At 62.2% G+C, this 26,210-nt stretch overlaps 1 protein-coding gene across 2 annotated transcripts; it reads right to left on the minus strand.

Moving 5' to 3' along the window:
- Window positions 1–5,228: 5,228 nt before the first annotated feature.
- On the minus strand, window positions 5,229–18,230 carry EEF1A2 (eukaryotic translation elongation factor 1 alpha 2). 2 transcript variants are annotated; one of them, XM_039479511.2, is made up of 8 exons: window positions 17,817–18,230; window positions 13,848–14,061; window positions 11,904–12,083; window positions 10,902–11,198; window positions 9,365–9,515; window positions 7,450–7,706; window positions 6,135–6,369; window positions 5,229–5,639 (listed from the first exon to the last, which is right to left on the minus strand). In XM_039479511.2, exons 2-8 carry the CDS (start codon window positions 13,989–13,991, stop codon window positions 5,512–5,514), a joined length of 1,392 nt encoding a protein of 463 aa, XP_039335445.1. In that variant the 5' UTR covers window positions 13,992–14,061; window positions 17,817–18,230; the 3' UTR covers window positions 5,229–5,511. The 2 variants fall into 2 exon arrangements, with proteins under 2 accessions (XP_039335445.1, XP_039335444.1); XM_039479510.2 differs by lacking the exon at window positions 17,817–18,230 and adding an exon at window positions 15,230–15,343.
- Window positions 18,231–26,210: the final 7,980 nt, after the last annotated feature.

A 26,210-nucleotide genomic window follows, 5' to 3' on the forward strand; every position in this document is an offset into this window, starting at 1 on the left:
GGAGGAAGGGGGAGGCGCCAGAACCAGGCCCCACGTTGGGGCAGGGGGTCCAGGGCAACTTTCCTTCCTCCTCCCACCCCACGCTATCCAGGGCCCTGACCCTCCCTCCCGTCCTCTGGGTGTTGGCGCCTCCTGCCCCTCCCTCAGGGCCCTACAGTCCAGGCCATCTGATCCCCACCCCAGAGCTGTTCTCGGCTTCACACATCATCCTCAGCACCTTCCCCACCTCCCCCGGCCGACCCCCAAAGCAATGCACCAGAGCAGCACGAAGCCTGGAAATAAGCCAGACCCCACAGCTCCTCCCAACACCACTCATGATGACCCCTCTCGCGGGTAGGGGGAGTGGGGCTTCCCTCCCCTTAGCAGAGTCTGGAGCTGCCTCAAGGTTCTTGAACCTGCCAGTCCCACCAGTCCCCTGGGCCAGCTTCTCCCTGCCTGGCTGCGGGACAGGGACCGTTGCCCAGTGCTTCCTGGATCCAGCCACCCGGCGGGCACCCCCCAAGACTCAGCCCTGACTGCAGGCAGCCAGCCAGCAGCATAGGTGCAGCCAGATTGCCCAGTGCACACGCATGCACACACACACATGCATGCACACACACGCACACGCAGGCGCGCACACACATGCACGCACACACACGCACACATGCACACGCAGACACGCACATACATGCATGCACACACACATGCACACGCACGCACACACGCACACACACATGCACGCACACACACGCAGGCATGCACATGCACAGACACGCACGAACACACGAATGCATGCACAGGCACACAGGCACAAATGAACAGGCACACACGCACGTAGGCACTGGCCATTTCCAGGGGCTCCAGGACACCCACCAACTTCTCCCCTGCACCCCACAGTCACCCACAGGTATGCACAGTTCTACACCCAGGTCACACACACACCAGGCCTGGACTTAGGTAACCCGGTGCCTGCAGTCTGGCTCCAAGACACACTCGGTCGCACTGAGACACCACAGTCACAGCTCACGGGAAATCCCCAGGTCCCACCGTGGAGGCCTGACCCCTGCGCAAAGCCCAGCCCCTTGGCAGGGAGCCCAGAAGCTGCCGAACAAACCCCGGACTGCCCAGGGCAGCCAGGCCCTTCCAGCCACTCTGGGAACCTGCAGTGGAGTGGGAAGGTCCTTCCTGTGGGAAGCCGGGCGGAGACAGGGGCGGGACGATGACACGTGGCCGCTCAGCCTCTTGAGGCCTCATGAATTTTTCAGCGGCGTCCAAAGTGCAGATTGAAGCCGCCAATAGGGTGTCTCGGTGGATCCTGTCTTAAATTACTCGCCAACCCAAGTGGGGTGCAGTTCCTTCCCCCACCCATGCCTTGGCTTCAGGACCTGCTCCGGGGCTCCGGCTGCCCTGGGACTGACCCCGAGTCCCGGCGGCTGCCAGGCAGAACCACTCTCTGGGCCACGGGGTCCCCTTCAGCCAGACAGCAGCCCAGGTGTCCAGCCAGCGGCGAGCATCAAGGAACGCGGCCCTGGGGCCAGGCCCTGAGGCCGCGCAGTCCCCGCTGGCCGGGGCTCCAGGCCCTGCCTGGCTGTGGACCTCCCTGGCCCTCGCCGCCGCCACCGCCCCCCGGGTGTCCACGGGCTCCCCAAGCCAACACCCGCAGAGCGTTCCACCCTCACCCAACCCAGTCAGCGCTGCCCCTCCCCACGCCCCTGCCCCCACCTGCTGCGGGAAAAAAGCCCACCCTCCACTGACCCCAAGGAGCAGCCCGTTCAGGAAGAGAGAGGCAGCGGCAGAGGCCCCTCTCTGACAGTTGGAGAGAATCAGGCCCCACAGGAGGGTCGGGGCGGGAGCCAGAGGGCAGGAGCCTCACTCAGAGAGGAGGGCACAAAGGTGCCGGTCCGGTTCCCGGCTCGGACACGCCCCTCCAGGGTGGCTCCTTTCATCCTGGCCACGCCCCTCAGGGCAGGTCCCTTGTGACCCCCTTTCGCCGACAGAGAAGGCGCTCCGCGGGTGCTGGGGCTGGGACTCCACCCCTCACCTTGCCTGCTCCTCTGCGGCCTAGAGCCTCGGTCACAAAGCTTGGTCCCGGTCCCCGGGGACCCCAAGAACCTTCCAGAAAGCCCCAAGGTCAAACGTGTTTTCACAGTACCAAGGCTCCTCGCTCCTGTCCTCGAGTGGACAGTGGAGTTCTCAGAGACCACAAGAAGGAGGACACTGTTTTTGTCTCTTTAATACTTCTCACATTTAATTTCCAGCACACCAAGTAGCGGCAGGTGTGACCTCCCAGACTTTAACACCGTGCCCTGGTCTGCGGACCAAAGCTCTTGAGCGCCACTGGTCTGAGGCAACGCAGGGCTCTGCCCAGCACCCCCAGCCCCCTTCCTGACTAAGGAGCACAACTTGCTTCCCCGGGTCTCACCCGCCAGAAACCCCACCTGCCCTCGTCTGGGTGGCACCAGAACTACCCAGAGACCGAGGGCTGGGGCCCCCAGGGCCAGCTTCAGCCAAGTCCCTGCCCTCCCCAGAGGACAGGATATCCCCTGCCCAGCATCCACAGGGCAATCCTGGCACCCTGTGTGCTGTCCCCACCCACGATGGACACCAGGAGCCCAGCCCCAGATCCCGGCCTCCTCTGGCCACTGCTGGTCCCCACCCCACAGCCCCCCACCCCGGCACAAGGGGCACAGCAAGGCCCGGAGCCCTGCCAGGCACCAGACCCACAGACCTGGGCCTGCCTTCATTACTCCACCTCAGAAGGGGAGTTGAGGTTAGAGCCCCTCCCTGGAGACTCTCTGCTGAGGACCCCAGTGGGACCAGGGAGTGTTCCACCTGTCTGCCTTTCTCCTGCTGTTCCCCACCCAGAAACATGCCCACCTGGGGAGCACTGTGGCCTTGCACTGAGCACGGCGGGCAGGGAGGGCTTACCCCCACCAGCAGTGCCCAGGTGACCAAGGCTGCCAGAGCCATCCAGACTTTGCCACTGCAACTGGGACGTGGAGGCCCTGAGCACCTCAGGGCCTACCTGGGGGGGCTCCTGCCACTCCAGCTGGGAGCTGTTTCTCACTGTTGTTCTGTCTCAGGCTGACAGATTTGTCCCATTTGGCTCCAGTTCTATAACCAGGTCACGTGAAGGACACCCTCACACGGACCCTTCGGGTCTCACTCAGCCCCTCCCACCAGTGGTGGCCACGTGGACACCCAGGATGGGCCAGGGTCCATCAGGAACACCTGGTGTCCCTGGGCAGGGCCACTAGGTAAACACAGGACACCCATCCAGATCAGAATTCCAGATAAGGAGAATTTACATTTTTGTGTGAATACGGCCCAACTAATTTATACTAAACAATTATTTAGTATATCTCCAAAGTCCTGATGTGACCGCGTCCTGTGTCTCCTCCTTGGAGGCCTCGTGGCTCTAACGTTCATGGATTCAAATCCTCCCCGTCTAGGGCTGTGGGCTGCCAGCACCCCCCGGGGGCCCAAGCTCCCGACACTCCTGCCCGGCTGCTCCGATCTTCCTCCCGTTCTGCCTCCCTCTCTCGTGGGTTTCAGGGCACCCCACTTTGGGAATGGGGGAAGACATGGGCAGGCCTTCCAAGGGTGCCCGGACCGCGCCCCCGTCACCACTGCCTGTCACTGGCCCTGCCTCATTTCCAGCCTCACCCAGCGCAGTGGGTCCAGCACGCAGCAGGAGGTCAGGCCCCCACGCCCAGACCAGTCTGGCTCCCTGTGGGCAGGAAAGGATTCTGCAGATGTGGCTGAGGATGTCGACGGGGGTCACCCTGGGTTATTCCAGGTGGGTCCTCATGCAATCACACACATTCTCGATGGAGGGGGATTCACACGGGAGGAGAAGGCAGTGTGACCACCGAGGCAGAGTCTAGGGGACGCTGCCACAGCAGGGAGTGAAGCAGGGACCCAATTCTCCTGGAGCCTGCAGAGCAGAGCCCTGCTGACACCTTCATGTCCGCAGTGAGGCTGCTTTGGGCCCCCGGAGGCCTCGCCATTTGCAGTCATCGGTCGCAGCATCCCCAAGAAACAAACACACTACAGGGCCTTGTGGTCGGCCCGCCCGCCCTGCAGGAGAACCCCCAGTAAGGTACCCGGCTGCAGGCGGAGGTCGGGGGCTGGGTAACAGAGATGCGCCCCTCAGTACTGTGTGCAGGGTCAGGGAACCCACCCACCATTCACCCCGACCCTCACCTGTATCACCAGGGAACCCACCCACCCTCCATCCCGACCCTCACCTGTATCATCAGGGAACCCACCCACCCTCCATCCCGACCCTCACCTGTATCATCAGGGAACCCACCCACCCTCCATCCCGACCCTCACCTGTATCATCAGGGAACCCACCCACCCTCCATCCCGACCCTCACCTGTATCATCAGGGAACCCACCCACCCTCCATCCCGACCCTCACCTGTATCATCAGGGAACCCACCCTCCATCCCGACCCTCACCTGTATCATCAGGGAACCCACCCTCCACCCCGACCCTCACCTATATCATCAGGGAGCCCACCCTCCACCCCAACCCTCATCTGTATCATCAGGGAACCCACCCACTCTTCAACCCGACCCTCACCTGTATCATCAGGAAGCCCACCCACCCTCCATCCCAACCTTCACCCACTGTAGCATGACTGGCTGTGTGCCCGGGCCGCTGTCTCAGAGCAGGGAGGGTGGAAGGGAGCTGTCCTGCCCCCGCCCCCACCCTCGCTGGCCAAGAGTTAGGGCAGGTTCTGGCCCAGAGAGACCAGGGACCCTAGGGAAGACCCAAAGTCCCCAGCCCACTGACTGAAGTCCCCAGCCTCCAGGCTTTGGGGGCTGGGTTCCTACAACCATGTACAGAAGGCCTGGACCGGACACAGAGGGGCAGGGGCCAGCTTCAGCCACAAGTGCCAGGCTTAGGAGAAGAGTGAGACCGGGCGTTCCGGGCCAGGGGAAGGGTGTGTGCGCGACAGCCACTCGCGGTGCGGGAGCCCTTGGCTCTCATGCGGGCCCCAGAGGCCCGGGAACCCTCAGCCCGTCCTCTGCCCTGGGGTCTCTGCCACGCAGAAGCCTCTCACAACCACGTGGGCCAGCGGGGCCTCGGCTGGGGCCACGGCCTGGGGAACACCGGGCACCCCTCGCCGAGGGCGCAGCGCCCACCCTGTGCAGCGCAGGGGACACGCCCGCGGGGCCACCGCCCACCCTGGGGTCCGGGGCGCGCGGGGCCCACCCCCAGCAGCAGGCGCACACGGCTCGGGGGTCGCTCAGTTTATTAGTAAAACCGGCACCGAGCGAGGAGGGCGCGGGGCGCGGAAGCCGGGGCGGGGGCGCCTTTCCTCTTGAAGAACTTCCACTGGACCTTGATGGCGAGCATCCAGTCGCTGACCGAGGGCCTCTGGCAAGCGGAGGTGCAGACATGCGCCTGGCGGGGGTGCGGGGCGCCGGGGCCGCGCGCGGGGCGGGGGCGGGGCGGGGGCCGGGCCGGGGTTCGGGGCGCGGCGGGGCCGGGGACGGTCGCGCCGCGGGCGCCCGCGCTTCACTTGCCCGCCTTCTGAGCCTTCTGCGCCGACTTGGTGACCTTGCCGGCGCCACCGCTCTTCTTCTCCACGTTCTTGATGACGCCCACGGCCACCGTCTGCCTCATGTCGCGCACGGCGAAGCGGCCTGGGGGCGGGGGGCGGGGGGCGGGGGCGCGTGAGCGGGGCGGAGGACTCGAACCCGGGGCTCCAGCTGGGCGGGCAGGCGAAGCCGCGTCGGAAATGCCGCGAGAACACACTCAGCTCCGAGCGAGCCCTGGTGCAGACGGTTGGTCTCCCGGGGCCCTGCCCCGTGGCTGTTCCAGAATCTTCAGGGCAGCCACGGGCAGGCTGTGGGGTCTTCTCCTCCACGGGAGGAGCTGTGGGCTCTTCTTCACCCGGGGCCTGCTCCCCTTGGGGGCCTCCTGACCCTGGGGCCTCCTCACCTTCGGGGCCCCATCTGCACACAGAACCCATCCCAGGTCCCCCAGAGGGCCGCCTGCACTCGGTGACATGGAGCCCATGGGCCTCCTGCCAGCTCTGAGCTCCACAGGAAAGGAGGCCCTGCTGCCACCCATGCCCCATCCTGCAGTCCCCTGCCCTCTGCCTGATCAGCCACCGCCCGGGCACCAGCCCAGCTCACCGAGAGGCGGGTACTGGGAGAAGCTCTCCACACACATGGGCTTTCCAGGGACCATCTCGACGATGGCCGCGTCACCAGACTTCAGGGACTTGGGGTTGTCCTCCAGCTTCTTGCCAGAGCGCCGGTCAATCTTCTCCTTCAGCTCTGCAAACTTGCAGGCGATGTGAGCCGTGTGGCAGTCGATGACTGGGGAGTAGCCAGCGCTGATCTGCCCGGGGTGGTTCAGGATGATGACCTGGGGGCAGAGCCACGGACAGCCATCAGGCCCGGCCACGGTGGGCACCTTCAGGCCCGGCCACGGTGGGCACCATCAGGGCCCAGAGCAGGGCTGGGAGGCCCAGTCACAGGCCCCCCTACGGGCCCACGTGCTGAGTAGAAGAAGCTCAGGCTCTGAGGACCAGCCCCTAGACCTGAACCCCCCAGACCTGAACCCCCCAGACCTGAGCCCCCCAGACCTGAACGCCCCAGACCTGAACCGTAACATCCTCATTAAGCAAGAGAGAAACAGCTGAGAAGTTCATTGTTTCAAAGGGGCAGGAGCAGCACTTACTTGGCCAACCCCAGCTGGAACAAAGGCCAGGGGTGGGCCTCAATTCCTGTATTTCAATTGTCTCTCAATAAAGCCACTTTAAAAGTCATACGAAGAGGCCAGGTTCGGTGGCTCACCCCTGTAATCCCAGCACTTTCAGAGGCCAGGGTGGGCGGCTCACTTGAGGTCAGGAGTTCGAGACCAGCCTGGCCAACATGGTGAAATCTCATATCTACTAATAATACAAAAATTAGCCGGCCTTGGTGGTGGGTGCCAGTAGTCCCACCCACTCGGGAAGCTGAGGCAGGAGAATCGCTTGAACCCAAGAGGCAGAAGTTGCAGTGAGCTGAGAGCGTACCACTGCCCTCCAGCCTGGGTGACAGAGTGAGACTATGACTCAAAAAAAAAAAAAAAAAAAAAATATATGACGAGGCCAGCAAAGAGGGGGCGGTGGAAACAGATACAGAGAACGAAACCACGACGGCGCTGTCTCAGGCAGGAAGTTAAAAAAAGCGCTTTTCCAGGATGAAAGTCGGGCCTCGAAGGCCGGGCATCCCCGCAGTTTGGCGTGGGCGGCGGACCCAGGGACCGCGCAGAGGCCGGGAGCCGCCAGGCCTGGGCCCCTCCCGGCACCGATGTACACCCCGCTGAGTCCTCGGTGGCCCCGGCGGTGGAGTGGGGTCCGTTTTCTCCCCCGCCAGGCCACCTGCCGACAGCAGCCTCACCAAGGCCGGCTCCCCTCCTGCCGCGCAGGCGCGCGCCCCGGGACCCCCCGCAGCCGCCGACCTGGGAGGTGAACTGCGCAGCCTCCTGAGGCGGGTCGGACTTGCTGTCCCCACACACGTTGCCCCTGCGGATGTCCTTGACCGACACGTTCTTCACGTTGAAGCCCACGTTGTCGCCGGGCAGAGCCTCGCTCAGGGCCTCGTGATGCATCTCCACCGACTTCACCTCCGTGGTGATGTTCACCGGGGCGAAGGTCACCACCATGCCCGGCCGCAGGATGCCGGTCTCCACCCGGCCCACGGGCACCGTGCCGATGCCTGCGAGAGAGGGGCTGTGAGGGGAGGCGGGGCTGAGGGGGTGCTGGGCAGGAGATCTGGGGACAGAGCCTGGAGACCCGCAAAGTCTGGGACTCAGTCCCCCCAACTGGCCTGGGGGGGATGGGGCCCCGTGGACAGAGTGCGGGGGAGGGGAGTCCAGGGACCAGGAGACTCAGAGATTCCAGGGGAAGCAGGGGCTCCCCTGCCCAGCTGGGGAGATAAGAGGCTGAGCAGGAGAGCTCCCAGGAACCCAAGGAAAAGCCATGGGGGCAGAGAAGGGGGAGGACAGGCAGAGAGGGGGCTGTCTGAACCTGGGGTCCCATCCATGCCCCTGGGAGCACTTTCCCTCAGAGGCGGCACTGTGGGGCCCCTACTCTCTCTGAGGACCCCTCCCTGAGTGTGGGCCCGGCCACTGGACTGCTCCCGCCTGGGGCCTGGTGGCCCTGCTCCCGCAGGGGCTGCACTTACATGCTGCAGGTCTCTGTCGTTAAAGAGGCCACTCAGCTGGACACAGCACAGGTGCGGTGGCACCTGAGCGTCCCCAGCGTTTCTTATGGATCTGCTGACACCGATTGTGTGGCCGCCTCATGGGGGTCTTGTCTCCCCCAGGGTACCTCCACCCTCACCTCCCTGGGCTGTGATGGAGGCCCGTGTCACCTCCAGCCGGCTTCACTGAAGCTGGTGACTGCGCTCTGTGTTGGGGTGAGCATGACACCCCGACTGTGCACACAGATGCCTGCAACATCTCTGGCTGCAGCCCCCTGGCTGGGGGTCTCCTATCAGTGCCGCTCTCTGGGGTCTCAGATTTGTTTATGGTTTCTCTTCTTGGGGAGATGAATGGATGGATGGATGGAGAGGTGGATGATGCATGGGGAGGTGGACGGACAGAAGGCAGGATGGACGGGGATGGGTGGGGAGGTGGGTGGGTAGATGGGTGGATGGATGGGTGGGGAGGTGGGTGGGTGGATGGATGGGTGGGTGGACAGTAGGATGGATGGGTGGGAATGTGGGTGGATGGGTGAATGGATAGGAAGATGGAGGGATGGAAGAGTGGATGGGTAGAAAAGTGGATGGGTAGGGAGGTGGGTGGGTGGATGGATGGATGGATGGATGGGGAGGTGGGTGGGTGGATAGATGGTTGGATGGATGGATGGATGGATGGATGGGGAGGTGGATTGGTGGATGGGTGGATGAACAGATACTTGGATGGGCAGGGAGGTGGATGGGTGAGTGGATGGATGGATGGATGGATGGAGAGGTGGAAGGAAAATGGATGAATGAAAGGATAGATGGGGAGATGGATGGATGGATAGAGGGGATGGATGGGTTGGGAGGTGGATGGATGGGGGCTGGATGGGGGCTGGATGGGGGCTGGATGGGGGCTGGATGGGGGATGGATGGGGGCTGGATGGGGGCTGGATGGGGGATGGATGGGGGATGGATGGGGGCTGGATGGGGGATGGATGGGGGATGGATGGGGGATGGATGGGGGCTGGATGGGGGATGGATGGGGGATGGATGGGGGCTGGAATGTCCCCCAGAAAGTGTGTGGCAAGGGGAGAGACTGAAGACGGCCGAGTCTTGAGAAGCCTCACAGGGCCCTGGTCCGGGGCAGGCAGAGCTGGCCGGGCAGGCCTCGGCACAGCGCCCTGGCTCACCGCCGATCTTGTACACGTCCTGCAGCGGCAGGCGCAGGGGCTTGTCCGTGGGGCGCGTCGGGGGCAGGATGGTGTCCAGGGCCTCCAGCAGGGACACGCCGCTCGCGTTGCCCTCCTTGCGCTCCACCTTCCAGCCCTTGAACCACGGCATCTGGGTGGAAGGGAGAAAACCGGTCCGTTGCAGAGACAGCGGCCTCCCCAGCCTCAGGCCTCCCTGGGCGGCCTCCGGGAGTGCTCTGTTCAGGCTAACCTGGCCTCATGCCCTTTGAGATGAAGAATTTCCCACACTGCTCCACCCCTGCTCACAGCCCCAGCATCACAGGGACCCTGGAGGGAGACCCTTCTTAAAGGTGGAGTACGAAAACCAGCCCAGGCTGCTCAGGAGCTGCTGACACTGGAAACAAACCCCCACTCCAGCCACAAGCCCTGGGAAGCCTGACCATCAGATCCAGGCAGGGCAGGTGACTTAACAGGAGGAGGCCGAGTCTGGCCAAGGGCCGGGCCCCCTGGGGACAGAGCTGGGGGGAGCCTCGCCCCGACCCTGGCTCCTGGACACCATGCTGCCTCCAAGCTCAGCCCAGCCCAGCCCCTGCCCGGAGCGTCCCCCGGTGCGGCCCTGCCCCCTCCCCACAGAGCCTCCCTGCCGGCCACACTGCGCCCCACCCCCCAGGGCCTGTGTAAGCAGACTGCGGGGTCCCTGATTGCTGGGGGCCTCCCTGGAGAGGAAGTAGATGGCCTTCGCGACATCATAGCCTGTGAGGAAAGTGTCACCACAGGTAAACGCCACCAGCCACAAGAGACGGAGGCCAGGCTGGGGCAGTCCCTATCAGCCCTGTCCCCAGACCTCAGCTCTGGGCTCTGCTGCTGCTCTCAGCCTCCCCGCCGTCTCTGGACTCCACACCGGCACCCTCACTGTGGGCTACCGTGCTGGCAGAACCCAGTGGCGGCCATTCGGGGGTCCTGGCTTGGAGGACCCTGGGAACACAGTCTCAGGTTCTGAAAGTGTCTCCACTCATCATCTCCAGCCAAGGCGGAGTCCCTGAGCCACAGGCTGCTCATGCCTTGAGCTGCCAATTGACCAGCCAAGAGCCAACCCTTGGCCTTCCCAGTCAGCCCAGATGTCTCCACACTTCCCACAGCCCAAGTCTGCTCCAAGACCCCAGGAGGCAGCCAGGGAGCCCCCCACGGCCCAGCTTGCAGCCACGGCATGGTGTCCAGGGTCAGGATAAAGGCCTGGCAGAGATGAAACTGAGCACCCCCATGGCAGGGCCCTGGAGACCAAGCTCGTGGGCCTGGTGCTGCAGGCCGCTGCCCATGGAGCGCTGACGTGGGGGACCAGTCTCCTGGGAGGCTGAGTGGAGGGGCAACACAGTGCTGAGGGGGATGGGGCTCCAGGGAAACCCAGCAGGGTTTGCGGGGAACCTGCATGTCCCAGGAAGAGGCTCTCAACCTCCCGCTGCCACCTACAGCTGCCTCGCTCTGGGACAGGGGGCCCGGCCAGCCCCCACGGCCCGCCCCGCCCTGGCCAGCCACTCACGTTGGGTGAGGGCTCCAGCATGTTGTCGCCGTGCCAGCCGGAGATGGGCACGAAGGGCACGGTGGCCGGGTTGTAGCCGATCTTCTTGATGTAGGCGCTGACCTCCTTGACGATCTCATCGTAGCGCTTCTCGCTGTAGGCCGGCTCCGTGGAGTCCATCTTGTTCACGCCCACGATGAGCTGCTTCACGCCCAGAGTGTAGGCCAGCAGGGCGTGCTCCCGAGTCTGCCCATTCTTGGAGATGCCCGCCTCGAACTCGCCCACGCCCGCCGCCACGATCAGGACTGCACAGTCCGCCTGTCCAGCGGGGGACGCAGTGAGCCCGGCCCCACCTGCCCGGCGGGGGACGGAGCAAGCCCGGCTTCACCTCACTCCAAGGTTTATCCAGGCAGTGGGCTGGGACCTGAGCAGCCCACTGAAGCCTTGGGGAAGGAGACATAGGGGTCCCTGCCACAAGGGCAGTTTGGGGGCCTCATTGCCAGGCCCTGGGTCAGGGGCCCTAGGTTCAGCCCCGGCTTCCCCACCAATGGGCTTTGTGCCCCTGGACAAGTCACTCCACCTCTCTGGTCCTGTTCCTCACTTGAGGACAGATGGAGGTCATCGTTATCGAAGCAGTTTGGAGGTGGTGGTGTGCGTCCTGCTGTCTGCAGGGCGCTGTGTCTGGGTGTCTGTGCATCTCTGTGAGTGCTCCAAAATGGCATCCAGTCCAGGCCTGGCTAGTGGCACCTCTGCCCGCTGCTCACATCCCCATCTTGGCCTCCAGCCCCTCTGTCTATGAACGTGTGTCCATGCCCACATCTGCCCCGTCTACCTGGGGACTCTGACACTGGCCGGGTGTCCTCACAGGCACTGGATTCGTTCTTGGGGAGCTTTGACCCCGAATGAATGAGGGTGGCACACGTGAGGGGTCCCCACCACCCCAGGGTGACCTCGGGGCCCCCCAGTATCTTTGAAGGGGTGCAGCAGCCGCTCCCCCAGCCCCAGCGGTGGTGCCCCGCCCACCTGGGACGTGCCCGTGATCATGTTCTTGATGAAGTCACGGTGGCCGGGGGCGTCGATGATGGTGATGTAATACTTGGTGGTCTCGAACTTCCAGAGGGAGATGTCGATGGTGATGCCCCGCTCGCGCTCCGCCTTCAGCTTGTCCAGCACCCAGGCATATTTGAAGGATCCCTTCCCCATCTGGAGCGGGTGGGGGTCACGTCTGAGGGCGGGACCCGGGACCCAAGTCCCTGGCGGCGGGAGCTGCTTGTCACTGCCCAGCGGGCAGGAGAGACGGGAGATGGGCTCCAGCACCCCCTTGCTCCCCGCCGGGTCCTGGGACGCCAGCCCCGTCTGTCAGGACCCACACCCAGACCCTGTCCCCCAGGGCCGGCCTCCCCACCGGCCCCTAAACGGGCGCGGCCACGCACATCCGCCAGCAGGTGGCGCGAGGGCCTGGGAGTCACTCCGTCTCGGAACGAGGCCGCCAGATGGGATGAACCCCTCCCCCGCGAGGGCTCCCCTTTATCTGAAGCTGCGGACGCCCCCAGATCCCTTCCTCAGCCAGAGGCCAATAATGCCACCATGTTGGGGGCTGTCAGATAAATAACCCTCTGTGTTATTTAAAGGTAAGGAGAAAGGAAAGGGGAATGAGGTCAGGAGGGCCTGGCCCTACAGCTCCCTCCTGCTGCTCCAGCCTCCCGGTCCCTCTGAGGCTTCCCCTCCCCTTCCTCGCTCTGCCAAACAGGGGAAGCTGGGGGGCCTCAGCCAGTGAGATCCCCACAGCTGGGGACGGGCTGCGGTCACTACTCAGCCGGCAGAGCTCCCCTCCAGGGCCTCAAAGACACAGGACTCTGCCCTCCAGGAGGCTGCCTGGCCTGAAGAGGACCCAGACGAGACCCGGCTGGGGCCTGAACCAGCGGCCCTCCAAAACCCCCGCCTCCTCCCGGTGAGGCCAGGTAAAGAATGATGCAGGTTCCCGGCCCAAACAGGTGCAGCTCAGAGCGCCCCAACCCCGCAGGGCAGAGGCTCAGCCCAGGACAGCCACTGCCCTCCTGGCCTCTGGCCTCCCACTCATCATCCAGGTGAGAGCTCCCACAGGCCCTCCCAGAAGTAGGGTTCTCCCCAGAGCCCTGAGTGGGGGGGTGGGGAACCACAGAACAGACCCCTACTCATGGCCACCCCCCACCACCATCTCAGCCACAAAAGACGAGCTGCTTCAGGTCAGCCAGGGGGCCGCCCCATTCAGGACCCCCACCCCAGTGCCGCCCCATTCAGGACCTCCCACCCCGGGGCCACCCCATTCAGGACCTCCCACCCCGGGGCCACCCCATTCAGGACCCCCCACCCCGGGGCCGCCCCATTCAGGACCCCCCACCCCGGGGCCGCCCCATTCAGGACCCCCCACCCCGGGGCCGCCCCATTCAGGACCCCCCACCCCGGGGCCGCCCCATTCAGGACTCCCACCCCGGAGCTGCCCCATTCAGGACCCCCACCCCAGATCCGCCCCAGACAGCAGCCTCCGCAGCCCAGCAGAGAAAATGGAGCAGACAGGCCGGCTGCCCATCAATCAGCTATTAATAGCAGCGTGCGTCCTGGCAGGGCCCTGGGACAAGTGAGGGCAGCACCACCGCCAGCCCCAACCTTGGCCCTGGGGGAAAGGGGGCAAGGCTCCAGGGTCCTCAGCCCCAGCCCAACGTGTGGGCTGCAGACCCTTCCAGGCCATCTCCCTCACCACAGGGCAAGACAGGCAGTTCGGTGGCCACCCCTCCCCCACCATGCTCCCCCTAAGAGAGGCTGACCCACGGGCCCCTCTGAGGCCTGAGTGCCCCACAGCGGGGGTCCCTCCTGCCCCGGAGGTCACCTGAGCCACATGGCCTGGGGCTGGGAAGATGCCAAGCCTGGCCACCTCGGGAGCTGGCGGGCTCCTTCTCAGGGGGCGAAGAGCGGAGCCCCCACACTCACCTCGGCCGCCTCCTTCTCGAACTTCTCAATGGTCCTCTTGTCAATGCCCCCGCACTTGTAGATGAGGTGGCCTGTGGTGGTGGACTTGCCGGAGTCCACGTGGCCGATGACCACGATGTTGATGTGGGTTTTCTCCTTACCCATTCTGCTGGAGTGTCAGGGGCTGGCGGGACCTGGGGTGCTCTGGCTCAGGGCGAGGGGGGCTGCAGTGTTTCTGTAGGGCCGGTGGTGGGGGGAGACAGGAGGTGAGGAGCCCTGGGGAGACCCGCAGAGACTGTCCTGGCCAGGCTAGGCCCACGTCCCTACCCACAAACTAAGCTCCCATGTTTGGTGAGGAGGGAAGAGTCCCCCCACCACTGTGCTGGGCCTGGCAGGGGCGAATAGAGGCTGTGCCCTGCCCCCACCCCACACGTGAGCCCCAACAGCCCCATCTGCTGTAAATAACTGGGCACTGGAGCCTTCGGCCCGTCCTTGCGAAGGGGTTAGCCTCCCTTCTGGAGGGACCACGCAGCGCCCGGCTGGGTGCGCCCGTGACTAGCAGAGCTGGGTGATGAGTCACCTGCCCAGTGCTCCAGGGCGCTGTCCTCCATGCTCACTCCCCTCCCCGGGCAAGGCCAGGGACACTGCGCCCCACCCCCACCCACTGCCACCCAGGAGAGACGGCCACTGCTCCCCACTCCCCTCCTCAGGCAGGGACGACGCCATCTTCCCCTCATCCCCGCCGGGCAGGCTGGACCAGAGCCCCGACAGAGATGCGCTGCCCAGATTAGGGACCCAGAATAGCTCGACCCCCCCAAGACTGTCACGGGGCAGACAGTGGCCAGGAGGTGGGGGTCTCTGTTCCAGCCAGAGGAGGGGGGACCCTGCCCAGCCAGTCCCAGCAAGTGCCAGGTGGAGATGCCCTCAGCCCCTTGGGGGCATCGGGGGACCCTCCCTCCCCTCCTCCCTGGTCAGAGCCCTGGGTCACAGCCCCATCCCATCGCAGAGGTCAGTGGGGAAACCCACAGTGCCCCCTCGGGGACAGGCGGCTGGGGGAGGGAAACCTTGGGGCGGGAACACGGGTGGGGGAGGGGAAGGCCCCCAGGTCTCACCGCCTCCCTCAGCGTCCTCCGGCCCAGCGCCCCGAGGCCAGACCCCATCGCCCCGGCCCGCAGGGTCCCCGCGGCCCCAAGGTCAAGGCTACAGGGCGATCGCCACCCAGGACCCGGCCCGCCGCTCCCCAACCCCCGCCCCGGCCCAGCGCGGCCAAGGCGGGGACCCCCAGGAGCCGGAATCCGGGCGCGCGGGGCGGGTGCGGGGCCCGGCCGCCCTCTGCGCCCGGCCCCGGCCCCGGGGGGCCCCGAGCGTTCGGCGGGGGCGGGGCGGGGGCCGAGCGTCCTTACCCGGAGCCGAGGTCTCAGCCAGAGGGACTGGCGGCGCCGGCGCGGCGGTTTTATCTCCGGGAGGGGGTCCACCTATTGACGGTGGCGGCGCAGTGCACCGCGCCCTGCAGCACGGCAATGCGGAACGCGCGGGGGGCGGGGCGGGCGCGCGCGCGCGGGGGGCGGGGGGGCGCGGGGACGGACGCGGGGGCCGGGGAGGAGCGCGGCGGAGCCGGGAGGAGCGCGGCGGAGCCGGGAGGACGGGGGCGGCGAGGGGGGCGCGCGGCGGCCGGGAGGCGGGGGCGGGGGCGGGGGGCTCAGGCCTCAGGGTAGCGCCCCGGAACGTGCTGTCCTCCTCGCCTGCCCTCCGGGGCGCGCTCTGACAGGCCAGAGCCTCTGCCGGCAGATTCGGCCCAGAACCACCCTCCCCCTGAGACCCCGGTGTCCCACCGTGCAGGGAAGGCTGGAAGCCCGCTCCCAGACCCAGGGACATCTTCCAGGGACACTGCCCTCCCCTGCACCTACGGCCAGCCAGCCGCTGCTGAGTGCCAGCCAGGGCCCCGAGTCAGGTCCACACACCCAGGCCCTCCCGCCCAGCGCCCCACCTGGCTGCACCCCAGTGCCTGCAGCTGGTCATCATATGAGATCCGGATGCCAAAGACCTGGCCACGCTCTGTAGAAAGTGGGGAGTCCCTGAGGTCCTGGGCACACACCTAATGCCAGCGTGGGCAGTGAGGAGGGGACGTGGCCCAGCGTGGGCAGTGAGGAGGGGACGTGGCCCAGCGTGGGCTGTGAGGAGGGGACGTGGCCCAGCGTGGGCTGTGAGGAGGGGACGTGGCCCAGCGTGAGCAGTGAGGAGGGGACGTGGCCCAGCGTGGGCTGTGAGGAGGGGACGTGGCCCAGCGTGGGCAGTGAGGAGGGGACGTGGCCCAGCGTGGGCAGTGAGGAGGGGACGTGGCCCAGCGTGGACTGTGAGGAGGGGACGTGGCCCAGCGTGGGCTGTGAGGAGGGGACGTGGCCCAGCGTGGGCTGTGAGGAGGGGACGTGGCCCATCGTGGGCTGTGAGGAGGGGACGTGGCCCAGCGTGGGCTGTGAGGAGGGGACGTGGCCCAGCGTGGGCTGTGAGGAGGGGACGTGGCCCAGCGTGAGCAGTGAGGAGGGGACGTGGCCCAGCGTGGGCTGTGAGGAGGGGACGTGGCCACTATGTGTTGCATGGAGACCAGGATCAGGGACTTCCTCCCAGACCCCGAGACTGTGTCACCTCACCCAGGTGTTCATGTCTTCCTCCCCACACTGCCCCCCGCCCCCAACTCGGCTCTTCCTGCCAGCGAAGTCTCAGGAGGGGTGTGCTGAGTGGGGGCAGAGCCCGGGCACCTGTCCTCTCAGTCCTGAGTGCCCACTGGGTGCTGACGTGGAGGCACCAGGTCCGGCCCAGCACCTGCCGCTGGGCAAAGCCATGGGGATCCCCAGAGCCCAGACCCCTGCCTGGCCCACTGGCAGGTGTGAGCAGGAAGGAAAGGCAGGGCCCAGGGTGGTGGCTGGGGCCCAGCAGTTCTCCCCAGCCCTTGGAGAGGGCCTCTCAGGAGGACACTGGTCTGTGGCTGCATCGCCCCATAGGCGTCCAGGGCCACAGGCAGGAGGGGCGGCTGGGAGGACTGCCAGATGCCCCAGCACTTCCGAGTGCTGCTGATGCCATCAAACAGGAGCCAGGAATAAAAATAGCCGCCTGGCGAGAAAGCAAGGCCCACCCCACCCCACCCAGCTGGTCTCTATATTTAACGCCTCCCCTACAGCCGAAGGTTAGGCCGGGATTTGGGGGGCGGGCTTGCTGCAGGTGTTCGACTGGTCCCAGCCGGGGTGGATCACAGTAGGCAGGAGGCCAGGATCCCTGGGATGCCCACCCCACTCCCCCGAGGGACCACCAGGACTCTGGGCTACCTTTTCCAGACACCCCTCCCCACCCCGGCTCCTGGCTCACCCACAGCAGTGCTGGGGGCTCACATGTGCTGGGGAGGTCTTGCCACCCACAGGAGTGGCCCCTGAGAGTGGAACGTGGCGTCCTCCCGACAGCACCTGTGTGCTCACCCTGGGTAAGGGTCTCTTGGGTGCCAGGACGTGCTTGGTCCACAGTGCTGCCCTTCGGGGTCCTGAGAGCTGCCCACTCAGTACCCAGAGACACTTGGAACACACAGCTGACGGGGCTGCCGTCACCAGGCCGAATACCAACACACTGAGGGTCTGAGCCGCCGCATAGACTGAGTGGGGCTGAAGGACCACGAACCACGGAACCCTCGCTGCTGAATAACCGCCGTGGTCTGACCACGTCCCCAAAGTTGGAAACTTAATCCCCAGTGTGACAGCATTGGGGGCTGGCGCTTTGGGAAGGTGTTTGGGTCATAAAGGGTTTGCCCTCCTGAATGGATTCGTGCCCTATCAACAGGGCTCGTGGCAGTGGGTTCTCTTGCTCTTCTGCCTTCTCCCACCTGAGGACACAGCGGATGCCAGCCCCTTGACCCTACACTTCCCAGCCTCCAGACTGTGAGAAATAAACTTGCTTACTTATAATAAACAGAATTTATACATTTATAAAGTGAACTTTTATAATTACCCAGTCTCAGGTTCGGTCCCAGCAGAACAAGCAGGCAGAAGCCTTGTCCGCAGCTGGGTAGCAGCGAATGACTTCAAGTACAAGCGTCGTGACCAGCCACAGCCGACTCACCCAGCGGCGTGAGTTCACAGCGTACGGGGCCGGGGACCAGGGCTGTCCCTGTGCACAGCGTGTGGGGGTGGAAGCTGCAGGAACCAAGGCCACGAGGCAGGCCCCACAAGGCTGGCGGAGGCCCCTGAGAACTGTGAGGCAACTGGGCACAGAGAGGCCAAGATTCCTGTCCAAAGCCACACAGCAAGTAAGGGGCTCAGGAGGCCTGAGCCAGGCCAGTGTGGCTTTCACGTGGAAGTCTGGGGCCCACCCTGGCCATGGCCTGTGCTTTCCCTGCCCTCCCCAGGTCAGGTCTTGGGCCCCTCTTCCTGCCTCCGAGTTCCTGGTCACAGTACCTCCCTCACCAACAGCCTGGGGGGCGGGCAGAGGGATGGCGAGCCGAGAGGGCACCAGCCAATCAGGGATCCTCTGAAGGAGGCCCCGCCCCTCCTTGCCCCCTCCCAGAGCCCCCAGGACCATCCCTGAGCTGTCTGGGGGAGACACAGGCAACCCCTCCTTTGGCTGGCTAGGGTTTCACGAGCCTCGGGAAAGAAGATGCAGCTAAAATTAACCGCTATCAAGCTGTCGGCCCCGGAAATAAACCTGCCTCCCATTGGCTGCTGGTGACGCCACTGCCGGGTTAATAATAGCCTCCGAGTGCCTGACGAGCCACCTGTGCGTGGGGCACAGCCAGGCCATCACCCCAGGACCACCGCCGCATGCAGGTGGAGGCTGGCGGCCCAGAGGCGGGAGGGGCGTGGCGGCAGGGTGGGGAGCACGGCCGAGGCGGCCCTCCGGCCCCCAGGGTCTCAGGATGACCTCAGCCCTGGCCTGGCCCCAGCACAGGTGTGGCCTCAGCTCCGGGTCACAGAGCATCTCACCTGCCACTCCACCTGGGTCCCCAGATGGCCACCAGGACAAGGTCCTCCCCCGTGGCCATGCCTTGGGGCTGGCTCCCAGGGGACCGGGCACACCCTGGAGGCAGGGAATGAAACAGTGTCCGTGGCAGCAGAGGAGCTCCTGCGTCAGGAGCCTCCCTTCAAGGGGCAGCTCACATCCCCCAGATCAGGGGCGCTGGGGCCTGGCTGGCAGTGGGCAGCATGCCTGCAGGTCAGACCACCACAGCCCCGACAGCCCACCCTCCAACCCAGTGTGTGGGTGTGCCTGAGGCAGGCCTGGCTCTACCAGGGAGGCCCAGGAGGGATGTAGCCCCTCAGAGAGGGGGAAGGGCGACCTGGCCTGCCACTTCCACCTACAGGGCCCAGCTGGGAACGTTGCCATGGTGAGCGGCGGCAGCAGCGGGAGGCCCCTCCCTCCAGGCCGTGCTGCCGGGGAGCCCAGCACCCACCGCGGTGGGGAGCGGCCAGCACGCACTCCTGCCGCAAACAGCACTTTCTAGGCTTCTGGGCTTCCAGCTGCAATGCCCCCAGCCCCTCCTGGCCCCTGGCTGTTACAGCCCATTGCAGGCTGGCAGGCTAAACAGAGGCCAGGGGCACTGAACAGCATGGGGTCACCTCTTAGAGCCAAAAAGGGCAGCCGCTGGGGCCGGTGCAGGGGTGCCATGCCCTCCAGTGCCCAGAGACAGAGGGGAGAATGTGGGTAGGCTCTGCAGACCACCAGCCCCACAGCTGCCTCCTCTCGGCCCTTGAGAAAGAGGAGCCATTGTGTCTCATTCTGTAGCTGCTCCAGAGAGAATGGGGGATCCAGCCTCTGCAGTCAGGTCTGGAGAGAATGGGGGGGTCTGGCGCCTGTGGTCAGGCCCGAGGGAATGAGGGGGTCTAGTGTCTGTGGTCAGATCCGGAGAAAATGGGGAAACTGGCATCTGTGGTCAATTCCAGAGGGAATGGGGGTTCCAGTGCCTGTGGTCAGGTCCAGAGAGAATAGTGGGTCTGGCGTCTGGCGTCAGGGCCCCCTCAAGGGCCCATTGAGAGCGGAGCTTTCTTCCTCTGGCCCCGCCTGAGATCCCGTCTCTCCGGTGCATCTGCACCAGGTTCAAGGGGGAATCTCTCAAGGTGGGAAAATTTCCCTGGGGAACCTGAAGCTCATTAGCAACTCTGGAGGTCCTGAGATCACCCCTCTGAACAACCCTTCCCTCGGTGAGGCAGCTGGGAACCTTACCAGGGAATAACTGGCTTCGTGAGCCTGACTGCACCTTGGGGATGAGCCTCCCAGGGCCACCGCCCACCATTGCCTGCAACAGAAACTCAGAGCCTCCCCACCCCTGGACGGACCTCCCCACACCACCAGGAGCTGAGCGGCTGGGCCAGTGCAGGAGGAAAGGCAGGGGGAACACAGAGGGAGCGTCTGCCGGTTTAAAGACAAGGCTTTTTTGAGCAGGAATAGAGAAAAGTGACACCTTGCAAATGTGCCTGCTGAGTCGCCACCGGAGAACACGCCCAGCCCAGGATACGACACTCCCTCCTGCCCCTCAGTAAAGGTGAGTGCTGACAGCAGGATCACATTTGCCTGTTGTTCAACTTCACAGAAAGGGACGGCAATGCACGGTCCGTAGCCTTTTGTCTGGTTCTCACACACATTTCACCGTGTCAGATGCGTCCATGCCGTCGCATGCAGCAGGTGTGGTCTGTTTTCACTACTGGACCACATTCGACTTCCTGTTCTGCACGACTGCAAATACAGCCGCCACGAACACTTCCGTGCGCGTCTCCCGCACGTGTCTGTCTCCCGGGTGGGCGTGCCTGCCTAGTATCACCCCAGGATGTGTTTCGGCCACTAGTTTACTGCCTCTTGGCTCAAAATTTAACCTTTGTAGGCCTGCTGGCCCCACAGGGTCGTGGGTGTCCCTTATGCTGTGCTGACATGCAGGATCCGAGCAGTAAAGAGACAGGACACTGAAGAACTGGAGAAGAGCAGCTGTGAGCGGAGACAGGCGAGGCCCCGAACGCTCGGAAGCATCTGTATTTATTGGGTACAAGCAGGGGGAAGGGTCGTGAGTGAGGTCATCATCTATAGGCTTAGTGATAGGGCATAGATAATCAGGTGAGTAGCAGGCGAGGGGGCCACCCATTAGGTCACCTGGGCAGAGAGGTGCGCCGTGCGCAGTAGAGGGCTGTGCTGTGTGCAGTAGCAGAGGGTCATGTACAGAAAAGGGGTCCACCCCCATTAGGTCACCGAGGCAAGGAGATGGGCTGTGTGCAGCAGGTGTCGTGGGCAACACTTCTTACCTGGGGGCTGGAGACTTCAAAGGGTTTCTAATAGAAGGATACCGTAAGCCAGTGCAGTGGGAGCTGGCAGACGTGTGCTCTTCTCTTAGGATATTTATGGGAGGATGATTTGAGCTAGCACAGAAGTGAGAAAAGACTGACAGGGTGTCCGGCCGCCGTGACTGGTCACATCAGAGGGTTCTTCTCCCTCGGTTACTTCCAGGATCTCAGGTCTGAGGCCGACTTTCCACAGGAACTGGATGCAAGGTGCTACAGCTCCTTTATCAGGAGGAGAGGCTCCTGCTCCAAGCCTGCCATACAGCGTGTGCCCTTTCAGGCAGGGCCGCCGCCGCCTGGGTCTTTGGTTCTCATCCTGGTCTGGCTGTTTTCCCATGTGCTGCTTCTGTTCTGTGACTGCTGTAGGCATTCCTCCTACTACAGACTACTGTATGGTTATATAGGAGGATTCTACAAATCAGCACTGAATGTGTCAGTACAGCTCCGACTACAATACCTGTATGATTATATAGGATATCTATATGATTATATGGACTATAATATTTATATGACTACATAAAAAGATTATATGGAACTAAGTATGCTAGATGTAAGTACTAAGTATGATGATATAAGCTAGGTATATCAAGCAATTAAGTTATTATATGATTATATAGAAAGACTATATAAAGGAAATAGCTGAGTAATAACACCATAAACTAAGATATTCTTAAGGCATTAATTGTGCCTGGGGTCTGCACAGCTGTCCGTCCTCAGTGCCCATGTGGGGGGCTACCCACAAACCTTCAATACCTGCTCCACAGTCATGGGCAGAATTACTTCAAGCATTTCTCCTTTACACTGAGCACATTCATTTTTTCTCTTCTTTTCTTTTTTTCTGAGACAGGGTCTCACTCTGTTCCCCAGGCCGTAGTGCAATGGCACCATCACAGTTCACTGCAGCTTCGACCTCCCAGGCTCAAGCAATCCTCCTGCCTCAATGTCCCAAGTACTCAGGACTACAAGTGCACAGCCCCACACCCAGCTAATTTTTGTATTTCTCTATAGAGCTGGAGTCTCGCCATGTTGCCCAGGCTGGTCTCCAACTCATGGGCTCAAACGATCCACCCACCTTGGACTCCCGAAGGCTTGGGATTACAGATGCAAACCACTGCACCTGGCTGAGGTTCCCTTTTTTAAGGAAGGCAATAAAGGGTGAATTTGAAGTTGAGAGGAAGTCAATTGATAATTGGCTTTTTCTCCTGGACCGTGGGTTGCATTGTCCTGTTTCTTTGTGTGTCTAGTGATTTTCGACTGAATACTGGACACTGTGAGGAGAGTCTGTTCTGTTTCCTCCTCCGAAGGCTGCTGGTGTTTGCTTTGCCTGTCGTTTCACTACTGGGCCTGGGTGGGCCTGTTCTCATGCTTTCTCGGTGTCGATCTGTGGAAAGCCCAGTGTTTCCCCAGTCCTGCTACCTTGGTAAGATTCAACCCTCAATCTCAGTTCCCCTGCAGAGCTCTTTGGGGCTTGGTCTGGAGTTTTGTTAGATGCGTGTGGAGCAGGCATTATTGTACACAGTAGTGCCTTCTCCTAAAACAAAGGCAGGGTCTCTCCACTCTGGCCAGGTCCAAATGCCAAAATGCCAGTGCACCCAACACAGCTTGTCCTCTAATATTTTAGTTCCACTCTAACCTGTGGCGGACACAACCTAATGTGAGCCCCAGTGAGTCACAGCCTTGAGAAACACAATGGTTGGTGTCTAGCCCAGAGGACACAAGAAGGGTGGTAAGTGAGTCCGTGATTGGTTGCATCATCCAAGGCTCTGTCCTTGGGGATGTTAAGATACAGCCGCTGGAGGCCTGGAAGGGGCCTTGTATCAGGGAACCTCTCAGTGGCTCCAGGATGCGAGCCAGCAGGAAAGCTGCAATCTCAGTCCTACGGCCACAAGGAACTGAATTCTGCCAGCACCCATGGACCTTCAGAGAGAACCTCAAGTCTCTGAAAGAAACACTCTTGAAACCCTGAGCCAGCCAGCCGAATTGTGAGTGAGCTCCTGACCCACCAAAACAGAATAAATGCATGTTTTTTAAAGCTACTAAATTGGTGGCAATTGGTAATGCAGTGGCAGACGGCAGCCAAGGCCCACAGCCACTGCTCCCTGGTGAGTCTCCAGCACCGCCTCACCCTCAGCCACAGGCTTGCAGAGGCCCCAGGTGCCCCGCACCAGAACGTGCACAGTCGAGCCCTCACTCCTGTCCCTGCCTCTCAGCCCAGGGGAACCTCCGCACTGTGCCTGGAGCCCCACGTGTGGTGTTATGGCTGAGGAGGGCCCACAGCCCGCTGCCTGGAGACAGCTGTGCACGAGTTTTGGCTGGTCTTGGAGCTGTTTCGGAGGGAGACCTACGTGGCATGCACAACTGGAAGCACAGGTCAGCTCCCCACCAGTATAAAGACAGTTCTTTATTTTGCAACGATTTCAAACTTACAGGAAAGTTGCAAGAACAGTACCAAGAACTCCCCGACAGGCGTCATCCAGGCTAACTGTTAACATTTTCCTGTTTGCTTTCTCATTCTCTCTCTGCCTTACACATGTGGATTCTTTTTTCCGAAGTACGTGGGAAAAGGTTGCATGAATCACCACCTTTAGCCCTCCAAGCTTCTGCGCACACCTCCAGTGGAGACAGTACCACGGCTACCATCGCCGCGGTTCGCCCAGCAGAGCTGTCTGTCCGGGCGGCTCATCAAGGCTCTTCGTCTCTCTCGGTCTCAGACAGTTCATCAGTTCCTCAGTCTTTTTATTTTTATTTACGTATTTATTTATTTTTGAAGCAGAGTCTTGCTCTGTAGCCCAGGCTGGAGTGCAGTCGCGCAATCTCGGCTCACTACAACCACCGCCTCCCAGGCTCAAGCCATTCTCGTGCCTCTGCCTCCCGGGTAGCTGGGATTACAGGCGCGCACCACCACACCTGGCTGATTTTTGTATTTTTGTAGAGACAGGTTTCACCATGTTGGCCAACCTGCTGTGAAACTCCTGACCTCAAGCTATCTGCCTTCTTTGGCCTCCTAAAGTGCTGCGATTACAGGCGTGAGCCACGGTGCCCAGCTGTGTGGGGGAAACCCTGTGAGTGCCGTGGCAAGGGTCTGAAGCCTCAGCCTGTTCCCATATAAATATTGATTTAGAAAAGAATGAGAAATGTAGGCACACAGTTATTCCTTTCTATAATCATATATAATCGTAGTTACTCACTTAAAATCATAAAGATATGCTCAATATAACCTTTAATTTTACTAATGACTCTCGGGTTATGAGGCATGGAACTGAGGTGACATTGTGCACAAAGTGACCCTAAGGCGAGATGCTCTAAGCCCTCCGTCACGCCCGCGTAAGGGCTGCTGGAGGGCGCCTCGGCTGTGCGGCAGCGCCCGCGCTGGGAAAGCCCGGCTGTTTGGCCAGCTAGGGGAGGAGGTGTCCAAGACGGCCGAGACGTCTCCTTCCTGGGGAAGTTTGGAGAAAACTCCGCTCCTCCGAGCTCTTGCGGTGACCTGCAGACACCCGGGAGTTAGCTGTGTGGCGCTGGCTTCAGCGGTCACATTCCACGTCCACTCTCACGCTCCGCTTCTGCACCTGCTTTCTCTTCGTCTCAGAAGGTAAGAATCAATGTCCTTGACATTTCTGACAAATAGGCGGAGAGCGCTTCCACATTCGCTTTTCTCCTCACCTCGGCTACGTGGAAGTCCTGGGCCCCGTCTCGAAGACACGTGATTTACGTGACCCTGTCACCGACCACCGTGACCTCACTCGACCTTCCCCGCCCCCTGCTTCGTACTCAGTAGAAGTCACAGCGTCCAGGCTCTCGGGCCGCTGCAGGTCTCCGCGCTCCGGCTGGCAGCAGCCCCCGAGCCCAAACTCCCTTCTCCATCTCTGTGTCTGTGTCTTTTATTTCCACAGTTTCTGGTCTCTGCACCAGCAGGGAGGGCCCCACAGGGCCCTGTAGGGCTGGACTCTATACCCGGCTCAGTCTTTTCTATTTTCACACTATTTTATTATTTTACCATGTTCACGACACATACATTGGGCCTGTCTTTTAAAAATCTTCGATGACACTGAAACTTTTGAAGAATGCAAACCAGCTGTTTTGTGGACCGGCCCCGCGCTGAGCTTTCCCAACGTTTCTGCGTAAACAGACGGGCACAGGAGCCAGGCGACCTTCCCGGAGCACGGGACGCTGGCCGCCCACCAGCGGCAACGGTACCTTTGATTCGCTAGTTAAACTGCCACCCACAACTGTCTCGAAGTAAAGGTACCAATGTTCCCTTTGTAGCTGACAAGTAGGCAAGGTGTGGTGGCTCACGCCTGTCATCCCACAGTTTGGGAGGCCAAGGTGGGCGATCACTTGAGCCCAGAAGTTTGAGACCAGCCCGGCCAACATGGCGAAACCCCATCTCCACTAAAAATTCAAAAATTAGCCGAGTGTGGTGTCACACCCCTGCAGTTCCAGCTACTCAGGAGCTGGAGTCACGAGAATCACTAGAACCCCGAAGGCAGAGGTTACAGTGAGCCGAGACCCTGCAACTGCAGTCCAGCATGGGCGACAGAATAAGTGAGACTCCATCTCAAAAAAAAAAAAAAAAAAGGTGCCGGGCGCGGTGGCTCAAGCCTGTAATCCCAGCACTTTGGGAGGCCAAGGCGGGTGGATCACGAGGTCAAGGGATCAAGACCATCCTGGTCAACATGGTGAAACCCCGTCTCTACTAAAAATACAAAAAATTAGCTGGGCATGGTGGCGTGTGCCTGTAATCCCAGCTACTCAGGAGGCTGAGGCGGGAGAATTGCCTGAACCCAGGAGGCGGAGGTTGCGGTGAGCCGAGATCGCGCCATTGCACTCCAGCCTGGGTAACAAGAGCAAAACTCCGTCTCAAAAAAAAAAAAAAATAGCAAAAACTAGTGGCTCATGCCTATAATCCCAGCCCTTTGGGAGGCTGAGGCAGGTGGATCACAAGGTGAGGAGTTCAAGACCAGCCTGGCCAATAAGGTGAAACCCCCTCTCCCTACTAAAGATACAAAAATTAGCCGGATGTGGTGGCATGCACCTGTAATCCCAGCTACTTGGGAGGCTGAGGCAGGAGAACCGTTTGAACCCA

This window comes from Saimiri boliviensis, chromosome 9 (assembly GCF_048565385.1).
Source record: "Saimiri boliviensis isolate mSaiBol1 chromosome 9, mSaiBol1.pri, whole genome shotgun sequence".
Classification (NCBI taxonomy): domain Eukaryota; kingdom Metazoa; phylum Chordata; class Mammalia; order Primates; family Cebidae; genus Saimiri; species Saimiri boliviensis.

Excerpts from the sequence above, each read along its gene's own strand:
- EEF1A2 (XM_039479511.2), bottom strand. The coding sequence starts at position 13,991 with ATGGGTAAGGAGAAAACCCACATCAACATCGTGGTCATCGGCCACGTG. Across the intron at positions 9,516-10,901 it reads TGCTGGAGCCCTCACCCAAC|ATGCCGTGGTTCAAGGGCTG; the intron begins GTGAGTGGCTGG and ends CCTTCCACCCAG. Across the intron at positions 6,370-7,449 it reads CTGCGCAGTTCACCTCCCAG|GTCATCATCCTGAACCACCC; the intron begins GTCGGCGGCTGC and ends CTCTGCCCCCAG.